Source organism: Rhinolophus hipposideros (assembly GCF_964194185.1).
Source record: "Rhinolophus hipposideros genome assembly, chromosome: 8".
Taxonomy (NCBI): Eukaryota; Metazoa; Chordata; class Mammalia; order Chiroptera; family Rhinolophidae; genus Rhinolophus; species Rhinolophus hipposideros.
In genome coordinates, this window is record NC_138054.1 from 68,003,191 (window position 1) to 68,021,257 (window position 18,067).

Below are 18,067 nucleotides of genomic sequence, written 5' to 3' on the forward strand. Positions count from 1 at the left end.
TCTGTGGCCAAGTATGGGGCCAGAGCAGGGGCTTGTCAGTACCTGTGGTGCCCATAAGTTGTCAAAAACTGGCTGGTCCCCAAGTCTTTGTCACCCTGTGTGCCCAGGAGCCCCATCCTGTTTCTTGGGGCCTCTGAGCCAAAGAAAAGGCCCCTGTCCCAGGGGAGTGACAGGTGGTAATTAGGCTGAGCTGGGTGGGGAAGTTCCCGGAAACCACTGTTCTCCTTGGAGCAGCAGAAGCAGTTGGAGTGTTTATTTGATTTCTGACTTGCTAAGCCTATAATTTACCTGCTGGAGCAGACAGAGTCCAGCTGCCTGAACCCTGAAATACTGTGTCATTAATAGCAGGTCCTGGGCCTGCCCCAACCCACAGGCACAGCCCAGAGGCAGAATGACCCATGTGCCCAAGGACACCCATCCCTGGAATTCACTCTGCACCCAGGTTTCCAGAGAGCAGGTCTGGAGCAGGGGTGGAGGCTGGGGCCACGCTGCGGGTCAGCAGTCCCCCACCTGGACCTGGGAGGGACTCTGGAAGCGAGTACAGAGGAAGAGATCCCCCGCCCCACCATGTACACAGGGGGCTGGTCCAGACTGTCCTGAAGGATGTAGTAAGTTCCCCATCATTGTAGGGATCTGAGCTCTGGCTTAGATGTTAAGAGACCGACCGATAGGTGGCTTCCTTCTCTGGGCCTCATTTCCCATCTTTAACATGAAGGCAAGGGACTTTCTGATCTCCAAAAGACCTTCAGCCAGGGAATGAGTGTCTACCGACCCTTTTTAACACTGAGCCCAGCTGCAGCCTCAGGACCCTGAACAGATCTCAGGGGGTCATCAAGATGAGTCGTGCTTCAGGTGTCCATCACAAATTGGCACCTCACATGGAACCTGTTTCCCGTTCTAGTACTTGTCTAACAGCTCTCTATTCCCAACATCAAGGAGTGCCTTTTAGGGAACTGTAAATTTAAAATTCGCCAGTCATTTTAACAACTAAGTGTTTTATTTCCCTTAGTATCTTGAGTGCCCAGTCAATGGCCTGGTGTAGGGAGGGGTGCAACAGGAATGTCTGTCAAATTACCCAAAGGCTTGTAGATACTGAGTACACCTTCCCTATCAATCTACACACAGTAGGAATGGAATTGCAATCCTCCTTTTCCATGAAGAACAGCTAAGAAACTCACTGCTTGCCTACCCAGCCATCCGCAACTTCTGAGATCTAGTCACTAAATCAAATCACCTGGAAGCCCTGAGCAGTGAAACTAGTGTGGACACGAAGCCCATGCATTTTATTCCATGAGTTATCTATTTGCTGAGCCAAGCATGGCAGCCGCAATGGGTGGCCCAGGCTGGCAGACATGCAGCACAGATGCCATTTCCTTTTCTTTTACTGAGGACATGGCTCGTTTATCTGGTCACACCAGACCAGAAGGATAGATAGAGGTGGTCAGACCCACTGACATCACTGAGAAATCAGTGCCAATTGACAAGGACGACACATGGAAAAGGGAGCTAAGGAGAAATGCATAGTAGTAGTCTTGGTATCTGCACTTGAATCCTGGCCTTGAGACCGAGTTGTCAGAATGGTAGTGTTCATTTTTATTACCTAAGGTAGGGAAATAACATGTTCTGGGAAAATCTCTAATAAATAAATAGGAAAGAGGCAGTGGAGCAGGGGTACCGATTTTTGGAGCCTCCACAGCAGAGCAGGGTATTGGTTCTTTCCTTCCAAGCTATTACGAAGATCAGATACTGTGTTTCCCCGAAAATAAGCCCCAGGTAAGATCGTCAGCCAGACGGACGCATTTAGTACGTTATGACGATGTTCCAGATGACATGACTGTATTTGAATAAATGTAGATGGTGGTACATGAAAAAAATAAGACATCCCCTGAAAATATACCCTAATGTGACTTTTGGGGCAAAAATCAATAGAAGCCCCGTTCTTATTTTCGGGGAAACATGGTATGTGCATAACTATTTAGGACAATGTCTGGCTTCTAAATATTTAACTGGTACCTGCTTGTATTGTTACAAGGAATTTGCTAATTTTGAGCCCCTTCCGTGCTTGTCCACTAAACCTCCTCCCAGAATGTGTTTTGTGGATGATGGTATATTTATTTCAGAGCTGTGCTTTTCTGTAAAGTAGTTACACACTGCAATCCTTTGAGGGCAGGATTTGAATTCTCAAGTGCTTGAAAGGCCTGAGGCAAGTGCCCAGTTTTGCCCACAGTGGTCAGGGCCATGAAACTTTGCTGGGTTCCCAGAAACACGGGGTCCCACTGTCCTGCTGAGGGCATTCAGCACCCAAGTACCGCTTTTAGCAATTTAAACAAGGGGTTGTCCATCCCAGGTTTTCCTACATAAGGAAAAGACTGTGCAAGCACTTTGACCACACTTCTTTTAAATGTGTTTTTCATTTACTACAAAAATAATGCAAGTTTGGAGGAAAAGTTTAAAAAAAAAAAAATATATATATATATATATATATATATATATATATATATATATGAAATACAATTCAAATGACCATAGTCGTACAACTCAGATAAACACACTATTGGTATTTGTGAATTTATTTCACTTTTTTCATAGGATATACATATATGGATGTTTACATATTATAGCTATTTTGACAAAATTGGTATACTGTACTATATAAAGTGCTTGAAATATGCTTTTCCCACTTTATTATATGGTGAAAATTTCCCTGTTAATAAATATTTTTTAAAAACATGGCCTTGAGTTTTCTATCACCTAAACTCTACGAGATTCAGTTTTCAGCATTAAAAGGTGGGCCCCACAGTCCCTCCCTCGGAGGGTTGTAGGAGGCTGCTGTGACTGTGATGTGTATCGTGCCAGCAGCGCCTGGAGGCAGATGTGCTATTAGAGGAAACTCCAGGAAGGATCCCGGGGCCACAAGCCCATGTCTCTTCCTTTGTGCAGCCATCAGAGGAGCAGCGCACGGACGGGGCTCCACCCTGAAGGAAGTACTGAGGGAATGCATCGGCAAAACCGAGCCTCCAGTCCTGGTGCTGGAGCAGCAGGAATGTGGACAGGGAGGCCGCCTTCGACGGGAGCCAAACAGTCCCAGGAAAGCAGCTTTGTCCTTCAGGCTGCAGCAAAGGCCCCACAGCACCCCAGGGGTCCACTTCCCTACAGAGCCCTCCTAAGCAAGGGGGACAGGGGTCAGTGTTGTGCTGAGTAGCTGAACTAGGTGGCTAGGTTACTGCTCCCCAAGCTCTAGTACCTTTCTCCTGCCTGGAAGAGTCAGGCTGTGTCTTCAAGTCGCACCACAAGGGTCCAGACCAAGCATGGGGACTATGACTGTTTCCCCCCAGGCCCTTGGGCCTCCCTGCCATAGACTGAGCCTAGAGCCCAGTACAACTCCCAAGACTCCATTATGATGGAGGGGAGGGTGGGGAGATGGGCCGAGCTTCGTGTCCCAGCTCTGCCACATTGTCCTGGGTGACCTTTGCAGTCATGATCCCTGAGCCTTCGTTTACCTCTGTACAGGGTTCTGGGGTGGACACGGCAAGGTAATACCCATGGACACCCTGGTAGTGCCTTGGGAGCGGCAGCGACCAAACTTGCTAAGCTTTCCAATCCTGGAGTCGCAGGGCCAAAGGGCAAAGGGCCTCTCCTGCCTCCTGGTTCATCCGGATCTCAACAGAAGATGAAAAAGCCCAGCCCAATGGATTCTGAATAGCTTGAGCACCCAACCCACAGGGCGGTCCCTGCTCAGAACTTTCTGCATGAGGGATCTTTAACGTCACCTGGCCAACCAGAATATGGAGCGGGAGTGGAGACAAGCCAGCCCGCGTTGAGCATCAAGCAGAGACTGCACACAGTAGGACCAGACGGTGAGCTTAGTATGGGATAGAACCATTTGTCTCATTCAGGGGTCAGCAAACTTTCTGTAAAATTCAGGTAGTAAATATTTAGGGAATTGTATTGGTTAATTTTATGTACCCACTTGGCTAGGCCATGATATCCAGTTTTTGGTCAAACACCAGTCCAGATGTTGCTGTGAAGCTATTTTTCAGACATGATTAACATTTAAATCAGTAGGGTTGAAGTAAAGAGTTACCCTCCATAATGTGAGTGGTCTTCATGCAATCAGTGAAGGCCTCAAGAGAGAAAAGATTTTTCTGGCATTTATTATATCTGGTAAAACAAACTAGGATTTATTTTACCAGAAGAAAACATTCAGGAGCCACAGTGGTGGCCCAGGAGAGGCCCTGGCAGCAAAGGCCTGGAAAGGTGGTGGGGAGGGTGGTGCCAGGGCTGGCTCCCAGGCCCACGGCCATGCTTGGGAAAGAGCCAGAGGAAGCCCAGGCTATGCCTGCAGAGGAGCTGCTCCAAGCTGACACCGAGAAGGGCCATGGCACAGATCGCTGCTTAACAGGGACACCCTCGGGTGCTGGTTCCCCGGGGCTGACGGCTCTTGGACACACAGCGGCCACGCAGAGAAAGCGCCTCTTACACGTACTCCCCACAGTCAGCAATGATCACTTTCTGCTTTGGCTTCCCATCCTTGCTGCCCTGGGCCTTTGCAGGTGGAACAGAAGAGGAGAAACCGGGGGAGAGAGGGTGAAGGTTAAAGGCAGGCTCAGGGACACCCCCACACACCAGACTAAGCAGAGGCAGCCTCCTCCTGGGAACAGCTGGGGTCCCTCACTCCAGCTCTCCAGGCCACAAGGGGCCCGCTCCAGCTCTCCCATGGGGCTGTGCACCAAGGGCCCGGACAGCCACCTACCTCAATCTGTCGCAAGACATCCAGGCCTTCTGTGACCTCCCCGAATACCACATGCTTGCCATCCAGCCAATCTGTCTTGTCACACGTCAGGAAGAACTGGGAGCCATTGGTGTTTGGGCCGGAGTTTGCCATGGAGAGCAGGCCTGGGGGAGAGAAGGAGCATGTCAACTCCCTCTACCCTGGCTCCTCCGGCCAGGCAGTCTCAGACCTGGGGATGTACTGACCACGCAGATGCCTTACCTTCCACTCAACTGATAGTCAGTGAAGCGGTAAGCAGGCTTGTTTCAGTCATTTTATACTGGTGTGTTCTGTCATTTGTTCAATAAATACTTATTGTCTGCCTTGAAACCAGGCCCCTGTTGAGCCCTGGGGACCTTGGTCCCAGCTCTGGTAGAGCTCACAGTCTAATGGAAAAGTCAATGAAAAGAGAATTGTGCTGTGACAACCGTGACATCGTGAAGCCCAGTGACACAGACATCTGTGCAGGGAATGGAAGCACACGAGGCAGTCACCTAAGAGAATCTGTGCATGTGTGTTTTATATGTGTGTGCTGGTACCACCGTCCTGGAAGGCTTTCTGGTGGAGGTGACATCGGAATTTCGTCTAAAAGGCCCTGGTTTGGCGGGGCTGAGGGTGTGTAGCGCGAAGAGCCGCAGCTTGTCTGTGGTGGCCTCTGCACCGTGTGCTCCCTCTCGATGGGGACTGTGTCCCCTTCTCCTCTCAAAGCCAGAGTAGATCAGGGTCTGACACACATCAAAGCAGCCCTGGGAATATCTGTTTCAGATATTCAAATATTAATTGTCTTTATTATGTGTCAGACGTTGTTCCAGAATACAGTGGTGAAAAGAAAGCCTGGGTCTTGCCCTCATGAGGCTGACACTCTCAGAAGAACAGAGAATAAATAAATAGGAAGATAAATTTATCATTTCAGGTAAGACGTGTGTGACAAAAAAAGCTGACTAAAAAGAAGAGTGAGATGGCAGGACAGCCCATTTTGGAGAGGGCAGTCAGGGCAGGTCTCTCGGGTAAGTGACGCGTGTGTGACACCTGCAGGAAGTGGGGGTGAACCCTGTGGAGACTGGAGGAAGAACGCTCCAGGAGAGGCAGCAGCATTTGCCAAGGCCCCAGGGGAGTGAGCTCTGGGTGTGTGAGAAATAGCAAGACCACGGTGGGGACGCCGAGGGCAGAGCAGCTCGCTCAGCGAGCCTGGGAAGGTGCCAGGCCCCAGCTCACTCTGACCACCTCTCGAGGAGTAGACTACGAGGGGGAGGAGGCGAGAGCGGAAATGGGGAGGTGAGCTCGCAGCACCTAGGTGGGTGTGGAGGGGAAGAGCGGCCGAACCAGGAGGTGATTTGAAGGTGGACCTGAGGTGTGAGGTGTGGGTGACGGAGGAGAGGGGTCAAGGATGAGCCCTAAATTTCTGACTAACCGGCTAGATGGGTGGTGGTGTCACTGGCTGAAACAGGGAAGAGGGGGAGGAAGAGTTTGGGGGAGAAGAACAAGCGCTGTTCGGGCCTGTGAAGCCTGTGAGGTGTCCAGAGGGGAGACGACAGGGGAAGATGGGCATGGAGTGGAGACGTAAAGTGGGCAGGATTAATTTACAGCCAGGATTGAGAGCCCCGGGATTAGAAGTCTGCCTGTGTTCTCAATTGGGTTGGTCCAGGGGCCCTTTGGAAATTTAAATGTATTTTTGAATATCAGAAATATTAGGGTGTATACAGGCATTAGTGGTTGGGGGCCTGGAATGCTACATGTTCTGCAATATCTCACTCAATGAGAAACTGTCCCATATCCTATTAGACTTTCAAATGTCCTGCCACACACTGGTGTAGGTGGAAGATCTGTTTACAATTACCTGCACCCAAAACCTAACTGCATTAATACATTTTAGCCCAAAGTTTTTTATTTTGTTTTGTGGTTTTTTCCCCAACTACTATCAAGAGAATACTGTTTTTGAATTCAGAATTTAACCAACTGTATTTACCATTCCACAAAATCACGCATGTCACCAACAGCAATTCTACTGCTGGCATCCACAGTGCATTTCTCCTCGCTACACCTAAAAGGTTCCTTTTGTCATCGGGCATAGCTGTGCCTGAACATTTACCTACTAAAAGCCAGACTCTTCTACTACAACTTCCTTTCCTTTGATGTTCTTTTCTAGTAGTTATACAATAATACTGATCTTTAAATAACTGTGTGGGTAGGTAGTATATATCCCCCATGAATTTTGCTTCAGCACAGCAAAGAGGGGCACTACAAACTACTAGTTAGAAAAAGGGGGTAAAGGGTGACAGGCATCCATGGGGAACACAGACTGAACTCCAAACCACTTCTATTTTGGGGGGTCAGGAAAAGGAAGAGACAGCAAAGACTGAGAAAAAGCTGTCAATCAGGTAAAAAGAAAACTTGAAGAGGGAGGAGTCCTGCCAGAGAAATGAAGAAAGATTCAAAGAGCTGGGGGTTAGCAGCGTAAATGCTGCTGGGGACGGGACAACATGAAGCCAAGAACTGGCTGTTGGAGGATAGAAGCTGTTTGCATCTTTGATAAAAATGGGGAGATGGGGCTAGAAGTCTGGCTAGAGGGGTAGAGAGAGAACAGAAAGCAAGAGTCTACACAACTTTTTCAAAAAGTTTTGCTTAGGGGACCAGAGGCCTGGGTGATAGCTAAGGGGGGATATGAGTCAAATGATGATTTTTTTTTTAAAGATTGACACCACATACATTTATGCTAATGAATGCTCTAGCAGAGCAGAGGAATGGAGTACACAAGGCAGCAGGGGGACAACTGCAGAAGCGAGGTCCCCGAGGAGGGGACAGGGGCCGGCCTCGGGAGACAGCTCATTCCCTCACTCGGGGGAAGTCAGAACGGCCATGTGTGCGGAGATGGAGGAGGCCACGCTGAGGCAGAGGGCGATGTGGGGGCTTCGGGAGTAAAGGAAGGAGTGGAACCACCTTCCTTTGGACCACCTCAGTCCCTTTCTGATTGGGACTGAGCATTAACGATGGAAACCTAGTAAGGCTGCCCAGGTCCCCTGAAGAACTGTAGTCACAAATTTCAAGTGGGACCATTCAGTACAGTTCTGTGTCTTTCTCTAGTTGCTGGGGGACCAACCACTGCGATTTTTTACTGGGTAAGTCTGACAAAGAGCGGGGCAGTGGGGTTGAGAAAGTAAGAGAGCGCTTACAATGGCAGACCACAGAATCTAAACAAGGCTAATAGGGAGTGTGGACACCGTGGGGGGATGGGCAGTATGAGAACGGAAGCAAGCTTACTCCACTGTAGCCAGGCTGAATGCGGCTTCTCTGTGCACCAGCTGGGTTTCCTCCAGACTTCCGACCCCTCAGCCAGAACCACCGCCTGTCACTCCATCCTGCACAGCCATCCTGCCCCGGCCCAGCCCCATTCGTCACCACCCACTGATCGGGTCCCACCTGGTCCGGTGTGTTTGAGTATAAAATTCTCGTCATCAAACTTCTTTCCATAGATGGACTTGCCCCCGGTGCCGTTGTGGTTCGTGAAATCACCGCCCTGGCACATGAACTGGGGAATGATGCGGTGGAAGCTGCTCCCCTTGAAGCCAAAGCCCTTCTCGTGGGTGCACAGGCACCGGAAATTCTCTGGGGTTGTGAGAGGACGAGTGCTGAGGTTAGAAAACAACAAACAAACAAACAAAACCTCCCTCTAACTAGACTCTGAAAACTGCATTTGTTTAAATTTTCTTTTTAAATCTTTGTGGTATCTTAAAGGACTCTGGGGATTCTGAGTAAAGGAGGAGGAGTGAATACAGGCATTCTAGCTCTGCTCCACACTAAATTCACCAATTTGGTAAAGAGATCCTTTAAAAGAAAACTCAAACAGGATCTTAGAAGACAACATGGGGAAATCTTTGTGACTTTGCATATAGCAATGGTTCTTAAATATAACACCAAAGCATTGGTAACAAAAGAAATAGATAAATTAGGCTTCATCAAAATTAAAAACTTTTGTGTATCAAAGGATACTCTTAAAGTGAAGACGTATCACACGGAGAAAATCCTATCTGATAAGAGTTTAATATTCACAATATATAATGAGTTCCTACAACTCAATAACAAAAAGACAAACAACCCAATTATTAAAAAGGCAAAAGACTGGAATAGACAATTCTCCAAAGAAGATATACAAGTAACCAATAAAGCACATAAAAAGATGCTCAACATTAGTCATTAGAGAAATGTAAATCAAAGCCACAATGAGACACCACTTCACATCTACTAGTAGGATCGCTATGATAAACAAAAAATAACCAGTGTTAGTGAGGATACGGGGTAAATGGAACCCTCATCCATTGCTGGTGGGAATGTAAAATGGTGTTTTCCACTGTGGAAAACAGTTTGGTGGTTCCTCAAAAAGTTAAACAGAATTACATATGACCCAGCATTTCCATTCTTAGGTATTTACCCAAAAGAACTGAAAATGGATTTATACACATACATATATATGAACGTTTATCACTCACGATAGCCAGAAAGTGGAAAGAACGCTCAAGTGTCCATCAAGCAATAAATGGATAAACAAAATGTGGTCTATCCACACAATAGAATACTGCTTGGAAATAAAAACAAATGAAAAACAGATACATGCTATGACATACATGACCCTGGAAAACATTAAGCTAAGTGAAATAAACCAGGCACAAAAGGACTACTACTGGTAAGATTCCCTTTATATGAGATATCTAGAACAGGCAAATCCAGAGAGACATGAGTAGGTTAGAGGTTACCAGGGGCTGCAGGGAAAGGAGAATGGGTAGTTATTGAACAGGTACAGAGTTTCTGTTTGGAGTAACGAAAAAAATTTGAAAATAGTGCTGATGGTTGTTCAACATCGTGAATGCAATTATGCCATTGAATTGTACATTAAAAAATGGATAAAATGGCCAGAAAAGGAGAGAGACAACAGCAACAAAAAAATTTTGAAAGCTAGAAAACAAATAGACGATATAGCAAACCTAAGACAGCAGAATATTAAGTGGGTAAAGCCAAGAAACAACTTAATTTATGTTGTAGAAACGTCGGAAGCTCAAGTGCGGGAGGATAGCAGGACTGCTTTCTCTCAAAACAAGCTTCGAATTTGACTTTTTAAACTGTATGTCCATATAATAAAATTTTGATTAGAAGAATAAATATTATGTCAGTATTTAACAAACTAGAAGGAATACTCAAGAAACTTAGTTAACAGCAGTTACTTCTACAGAGGCTGTGGAAAGGTAAGACAACTTAAATTTTAAATTTATTTAAAAAATAATTTAAAAAATTTTAAATTTATGAATTTATTGTCTTCAATATTATTGGACTATATGTGCATGGTATATATTTTTTTACCACGAATACATGTTTACTTGTATTAAAAAAAATGTTTTAAGATAGTAACCCAGCACTTCTAAAACTTCAAAAATGCCTGCTCTGACTCATCTGTTACTAGATCTCAGGATCTGAGATGCCTTAAATAAGGGGTGTCCAAACTGCGGCCTGCGGGCCAACTGCGGCCCACAATCCATTTTTAATTGGCCCGCAGCAAATTCCAAAAATATATTTAGTTTACTTAAATAAACCAGGTGAGGCAATACATACTTCACCTCGAGTGAGTGGCCCGGCTGTTTGTGTATTTTACTGCATATAGCCCTTGATGAAAAACGTTGAAAAAAATTTGGACACCCCTGCCTTAAATCAACTCAGGTCAGAAACAATGTCAAGGGCACAAGAACTGAGGCATGGAGAACCTTGGGAAGGCTCAGTGTTCAGCCACCAGCTTCCTGGCCGTCCCGACCCGAATCCTGCTCACCTGCTGTCATGGGGACGACATCTGAACGCAGGAGCATCTGGATGCGGCCGGCTGGCTTGTTCCCAATCTTGATGTCCATGTACACCTGAGGATTTGACCGGGCCTTCTTTGCAGTGGGCTCTCCCTAAGCGCAGAAGAAATCATTTCATCAGAGTGAACTCCTTGACTCCCAGGTAGGAGAGCGAAGATTCTTCGGAATACACGCCCAGACCCAACTGCAGTGAGCAGGCTGGGGCAAGGTGCTGAGAGGGAAAGCCCTGGGCCTGACGGGGCTGCAGAAGGGAGAGGCCGCGGCCACAGCGCCCAGCTGGACGTGTAGTGACAGGAGACTCAGCGCTACCTACCTGGAGCTGCACCCCACAGGCATGTAACGTCAGCACACCCACCCTCACACACGTCGCTGGCCTCACCCTTCCTGCAGTCACAGGAGAACACTGTCCTGGCCCACAGTACACTCTCAACGTCTCCAAACCCCAGCTCGAGCCCACCCACGTTCCGCCAGTTAAACTGACCCATTTACGTGACATCACTTCCTCCTTCTGTGCTTAGCCCTGCACAGCCATAGGCTGGCTGCAATGGAAGCAAGGAGGGCAGCCCTCTGGCTTGGGCCTAGGTGTTCAGAAGACAATGGAGGAGGTTAAGGGGGGGCTTGCTTTAATACTCAAGTAGACAAGGCTAAGCAGAGAATAAGGAGACATTTAATACAGCCGTCACATTTGTTCCAAAGACAAAAGTCAAGTGTTCATCATTTGTGGTTAGCTGAACAAACGTCCTGAGGTATCACGCTGGGCACTGAGGACGCTATTACTATCATTTGCTGCTAACAATAGCAGTAGCATAGTAACAGTAGCAAATACATAGCATTTGCCATGTACAGGCTACTATTCTAAATGTTTTTTATATAGTAGTTCATTTAATCCCCATAACCACCGTTGAGATCAGTATCACTATTATCCCCATTTTATAGACTGGGAAACCGAGGCACAATTCAGTTCAGTAACTTGCCCAAGGTAAGTGGAGAAGATGGAATTGAAACCTAAACCACTCACTCCCTCTCCACCCAGTCCATACTCTGAATCACTTTACCCTACATGACATTTTTATTAACAAGATGCATTAATGTAAGGCCCCTATCCTTACAGAGTTTACTGCCTAGAAAGGGAAAAGCAACAAGCTCTTGACTAGCCTGTACGAAAGCAAAGACATACAGGGAAATACAAAGCATGGTTTCACCAAGAGTGTAAAACGCGGACTGCAATGTGGAAAGGTGGGATTGAGACCAGCAAGATGGGCACGGTCAAGCACGTGGAGAGTCCATCTATCTTGGACTTTATCCCAAGGGACAGGTCATGGGGAGCCACTGAAAAGGTCTCAGTAGGAGAGTCAGATGAATGGTCTTTAAAAAAATCATTCCAGCCGTCTTTATGAAAGACTGGAGGAGAGCAAGACTGCAGCCGGAAGACTAGTTAGGAAGCTATTGCAATTATCCAAATGAGATGAGAGGTTAACCTGGGACGATGCAACAATCGAGGGGGGATTCAAGGAAGACTTAAGAGAAAAACAGCAGAATATGATGATGTATTGTCTCTAGGACCAGTTAGGAGCTCTGCTTTGCATCCGAATTTCTGGCTTGGGTCAATGTGTGGATAAATGGTGGCAAATTAAAAAGCTTGAGAACACAGGAAGAACAGAATTAGAGAAGGGAAGACATCCATTTTAGACAACTTTAAGCTGCCTGTGTGACTGGCAGCAGCAATGTCAGAAGTTCAACACTAGAAACAGAGACCAGGAAAAGTCAATAGCACAGGAGAGAGGCTGCAAAAAATCAGACTGACTGCTACTATTTTGGCTGAGAGAAGAGGACGATGCCATGATCCAAGAAAGAAACGACATTCCCCAGGAGGAGGGGGAGGCCTGACAAGCAATCGTCAGGGGGCTGCTGAGAACCAGGAGAAAGTGCCAAGGTAGGTTCTCTGAGGGAGAACCTCACACCTATGTACAGACTGAAGGGATGGTACCACTACCCTGCCCTGACTCTCCTGTGTCAGGGCAGCGACAGGAAGACCATGAACCTCATGCCAAACGCTTCGGTGAAGGAGTGGGCCTGACGGGGGGAGGGGGTGTGTGAAGAGGAGCACGCACTACCCTTCTTCACCATGGGCTTCCTCCTCGCCAGCCGCCAATCACATATCAGTACCTAAACTGAGCTAAGAAGCTCATTACACAGAACACGAGGATGAGAGGCCGAAAGCTTCTCTATTCAGTTCACTCATTACCACCTTTACTGAAGTACTAAGAGTTCATTTCATGTTCGCTCTGCTTTTGTACATATATTTGCAAATTTCCATAAAAACTTAAAAAGAAAAGCGTTCTGTGGAAGCACAGCCTTCGATCTCACCTCCTGCGTTTCCGCTTTGGGAGGCTCCGATCCTTCTTCCTCTTTATTCTCTTCCAGAGTCTTCCCAGAAAACTTCTTCAACCAGTCATCATCTGACCAAACTGAAGGGAAAGAATCAAACAAGTGTTAAAAGAGATTTGAGCTATCAGCCAACTGCTTATTAGCTGCTTTGGTGGACAAAGTGGGAATATACTCTGTGGCCCACTCAGCCCGAGGATTCTGCTTTGGGAACTCCCCAGGGTAAGGAAAGTTCCCATTGGGAATGTCTGCCCAGAAGTCCTCCAGCTCTCAGCAGGGTGAAGTGAAAAACTACGCCAAAGGGAAAAGTGTAGCCTTCAGTTCCAGCCCTTGGTAGAACCCCAGGAATGAAAACACTGAGAAAGACAAAGGATTAGGCAGGCTTTCTCTCATAATGGAAACAATTACCCCGAGAAGCTCAAACTTCTTTTATTCCCCACAAAGGTGGCACATGCCCTTCGCCATCCTCTACTCCTGTCCACCAGTAATGGCACTTAGCACATACTTCCAAGTAAACAGGGATGAAAAAGTCACAGTGGAAGATGTGATGGGGAATCCGTGGTTGCTCCCACTCACCTGGTCTGGAAGAGCCTTCTTTAATTCTCATTGGTTTGGCCAAATTGACACGAATTGTCCGTCCAAAGAGCTCAGATTCATTCTGAAAAGATTGAAAATCCAGCTGTTTAAACACGGTTAGGTTCAATGAGAGTCAGACAGCTTTTCTGTTTGCTTCTGATACTTCTGAGACATGCTCATGATTTGTTCTCTCTTAAGCCCTGAGCCCCTAACAGCAAGCTCTGCACCCACCAAAGCAGCCCGTGGGTTGAAGGGAACAGCCTCCCTAGAGCCATCACACACCTCCTTTCTTTCAATGCCAGCCAAGACCTGTGCTACCAAAGTAACTCCGGGTTCAGAGCACTCTGAAATTACAAGGATAAATGTAGTTTTCAAGTACCTGAGTTCACCTTCAAAAGTCAAGATCTTTGAAATGGTGAGAAATGATCTCCGAGAGCCAAGGAATGTGTTTGGTGAATGGGTAACAGAGACCAGGCATAAAAGAGAACCTTACTATCTAAATATACTTGGTACCAGGAAAGGTTATTTTATGTGAACCCATTTATAGCAGTGAAGAAAATTACATGGTAAAAAGTGAAGGGAAAAAATGTCCCCTGGAACTTTATAGTGATGTAACTAAAAATAATGAAAATAAATTTCTTATAATTAAAATTCAGGTTTAACTATGCACACATTTGTAGAACAAATATGTAACGGGTGCTGATTAATTTGCAGTATTTTTTCCAACAAAATTCTATCCAACAGTATGATATGACTGACATCTTTGCACATCGTATCTGATGATGAAAATCACAAGGATCGCAAAGAGGGCATAAATACTCAAGAGTGTCATCCTTTTCCCCAAGGACCTCTCCAGAACATTCAATCCTTTGCATCAGTAGCACACTGTCATTATCCTTGTTGAACTTCTCTTCTCAATTGTTAACTGATCTAAGGCTTCATGATATCCTGCCTCTTTTACAAAATATGCAATTGCACTGTGCAATCAGTTTGCATAGTGTTTGCAATTTATTACCCTAGACCCGGGGTAGCCAGTGACAGATTGGCCAATAAGGGCAATTAGGATTTATATTATCGTTAAATGGGGAAAGATGTTTGAATAAGGATTAATCTTGTAAGTGATTAATTCATTGTGAATATTTTCACATGAAGACAATTTTTACTTCTCCATGCAACCTTGTAACAAATATATAAACCAATATATAAACAAGGACCCTCTGTACCACCACCCGAAACCAACTTCAGTAAGAATGAAGATACCAGACATACCATGTTGTCAATAGCTGCTGCAGCATCCTGCCAAGAAAAGACACGGTACGAGTTTAGCTTCCTGTGGTAGCTAAACAAATACTCAGTAGGAAAAAGAAAACAGGAAAGTCACCCCTATACTTCTTGCCTAGGTTGCATGTGCGTGTAGCACAGAGCACTTCCTGGCTGACTTTAGAGCTGGTGGTATAGCAGTTGGCCATCTAGTAGAAGGCATAAGAGAATCACCAGTGCTGCCAGGAAAGAATGCTCTAGGAGCAGGCCTGCAGGAGTTCTGCAGACCAAGAGGGGCAGGACCTGGCAGGTCTGGGATGTTAACCACAGTCTACAGTTTGATTAAGTGAGGGAGGTTTTTCTTCAAACAGCACTTCTTGTCTCTCTGTAAGCATCAGCATGAGGCCCAAAAACCTAACCAACTGGAGAACAGCTCCTTTTGTAACCAGTAATAACAGTAACACAAGCCAAATAAGAAACATAGGTAACAAAGAATTTTCTCACCTCTGCCAACTCAAATTCAACAAAAGCAAATCCTCGGTGCTTTTCTAAAAATAAAAAGGAAAACACAAACAAGTAATTTCCACGTGGGGCAATGGGAAGAAACAGATGGTCACAAGAAAAGTAAAGTTAGTAACATGCCATATCCAGACACTAGAAATGCACCCAATCACTATTTGGACTCTCATTCTTTGACTCTTCCTAGTTTAAACAAGATTTCAAGCAATATTAAACATTTTTTAGTGAATATAGCTAAATAATAAACTACACTTTTAATCTTTAAGCATTCAATTCTTCCACCAAAGCCAAATTAAAACCTTAAGCTTTGCATGCAAGGGAATTAGAAAAAATACGTCATTTATTCTCTCAATTATTCATTACAAATATACATTTTGAGCATCAACAGTGCATAAAGCATGAATCCTAAAGATAAGAATGCTCAGTCTTTATCCTCAGAAATATGCTGACCTACCTAAAAAGGCCAAGCACAAAAGTTTTAATTTAATTAAATTAACCAACTAATCTTAGAGAACCAATATAACTTACGATTTTTTACAGATAAAGATTCCAGGCCCAGGGAGTTCAAAGACATTGCTAACAATCATACAGGGTCAATGATAGAGCTGGGCCTAAAACTCCAATGTTAAAAATGACAACAAAGGTAAAATAGAAAACTGAACTGTGATACCTATTGTAGAAAAACTTACCCAGGTGCAGAGGCCAAGGTCCCAGTGTTGGGTTTGGGTTTCCTGCTGCCCTGTTTAACAGCACAGCTGCCAAGAAGGGAGCACGTGTGGTGGGGTAACCAGCAAGGATCCCCATGTAGCTCAAAACCTATCTTCCTATTGGGTTACTGAAAATTTTGTGTTATCTCAAACCCAACAGATGGGACTCTGCAAACTTATGTGACAGTTCACAAACACAAGCCTCAGAATATTCCTTCGGCATCAAGATGGCTGCCACACTGCCCTACTGAGACAGTCACCAGAACTTTCCTACATACTAACCATATTTGGAATGCACTATGATATGACTTTAAAATTTTTTAAAAAGTTATTTTCCTAGTAGGAGGATTCTGAACATGAGAGACACGAAAAGGACTCACCTGTTTCATAATCCAGAGGAATCTGAATATCTGTGATGTCTCCGAAAGGAATAAAAGCAGCATGAAGAACTTTGTCGTCTACCTCCTCTGCAAGTCCACCTGCAAAGACATCAAGGGCCTTCTGAGTCACTGTCCTTCATTCTCTTAAGAAGTCCCTGCATGCTACAGCCAAGGGGAGGGGTCATTCCATCCAGGACTTTGGGTATAAGCACCCCACTCATCTGCTCCCTCATCCATACTTATGAAACACACTGCTCTCTCTACCCTTCTTGCAGACCCTCATCTAGACCTGGAATTACTACAGTGACTTACTAACTAATCTCCCTCTCCTCCACACAGCCAATTAGAATGATCCTGGGAAGGTGCCGATTTGAACCCATCACTTAGCCGTTTAAACTCCTTCAGAGGTTTCCCACTGGCCTCAGGATAAGGAACAAACTCCTTAGCAGGCTCTCCCTAACAGGAGCCCTGCCCACTTCTTCAGCCTCTTTCCCTTTGCTTCCCGCAAAATGACCCACCTGCCCCTACAAGTAAGACTATTTCACACCGTTGGGCTTCTGCTCTTGCTGCTCCTTTTCTGTAAACACATTTGCTTCTACTTTGGCTGCCTGGCTAGCTCCGGCTCATCAGCTCCGGAGTCACCGCATCCTGAAAGTTTGTTCTTACCTCTTCAGATGGAAGCATCATTTCTCCCCGCACCCAGGCCCCTGTCATCATTGTCCGTCCCGATCAAAGCGCTCAATCAAACCGTGCTGATTGAGATTATTCTCACTTCTACCTGACTAGTCTGGCAATCCCCTCCTTTAGGGCAGGGCCCAGGACTGAGCCATCGCTGCAAGTGAATGTTTGTAAAATGAGTGGGCGCGAGGATTTGGAGGCCCATAATATTCCGCTACCAATCCTCCGGGCCCGGGAGACGAAGAGGTTCCTGTTAGAGCTCAGCAGACTCGGAAGGGAGCCGGCAAGATCTCTACGTTTCGGGCTAACACTCCGAAGCATAGCAGGAAAGCCACAGGTGCCGCCCAGACAGCTGCTCGCCGCCCTTCGCCTCCGATCCCACGCGTGGCCCCAATTGGATCGCACTCGCCCAGCCCGCGCCTAGCGCCTGCGCCTGCTCACCCACGTACAGCACACGCTTCGTGGTGGCCATCTTGCTCCCGGCAGTCCCTCCGGAAGCCGGCGTTGGGCCCGCCCACCTCGCCCACGGCCCCGCCCCTCCGCCCCGCCCTCGCGTCTCGGCGCTTGCAGACCCCGCCCACTCCTGCGAGGGCACAGTCCGCCTCCAGCGCTACCCGAGGTGAGCGATTAGAAGGAAGCTCCCTGGTCCAGGTACCGCCGGTGCTCAGTGCTGCTGGAAACAAGTCTGGTCAGAATCAGGCGGAGTCCTCCAATAATAAACTGCGGTCCGCCGGCTTTTTGGGCAACCTGTAAGCTAGGAATGGTTTTACATCTTTAAATACTTGGGGAAAAATTAAAGCAAGAATATCTCGTGACACGTGAAGAGGTATGAAATTCAATTTTCAGTGTCCGTAAATAAAGTTTTGTGGGAACACAGCCATGCTCATTCCTTTAAGTATTGTCTGTGGCTGCTTTCACGCTACAAAGGCAGGAGACTTACGGCCTGCAAGG

General features: G+C 46.4%; 1 protein-coding gene across 1 annotated transcript; it reads right to left on the reverse strand.

Moving 5' to 3' along the window:
- Positions 1-2,554: 2,554 nt before the first annotated feature.
- Positions 2,555-17,617, reverse strand: PPIE (peptidylprolyl isomerase E). Its single transcript, XM_081054948.1, has 10 exons — positions 17,558-17,617; positions 16,439-16,537; positions 15,337-15,380; positions 14,842-14,868; positions 13,573-13,654; positions 12,979-13,079; positions 10,581-10,704; positions 8,189-8,374; positions 4,754-4,896; positions 2,555-4,545 (listed from the first exon to the last, which is right to left on the reverse strand). Exons 1-10 carry the CDS (start codon positions 17,586-17,588, stop codon positions 4,477-4,479), a joined length of 906 nt encoding a protein of 301 aa, XP_080911074.1. The 5' UTR covers positions 17,589-17,617; the 3' UTR covers positions 2,555-4,476.
- Positions 17,618-18,067: the final 450 nt, after the last annotated feature.

Bases quoted from the DNA above. Each gene is read 5' to 3' on its own strand.
- PPIE (XM_081054948.1), bottom strand. From the start codon at position 17,588: ATGGCCACCACGAAGCGTGTGCTGTACGTGG. The intron at 15,381-16,438 runs GTGAGTCCTTTT...TTTTATTTTTAG, and splicing joins TCCTCTGGATTATGAAACAG to AAAAGCACCGAGGATTTGCT. The intron at 13,080-13,572 runs GTGAGTGGGAGC...CTTTCCCTTCAG, and splicing joins AGAAGGCTCTTCCAGACCAG to TTTGGTCAGATGATGACTGG.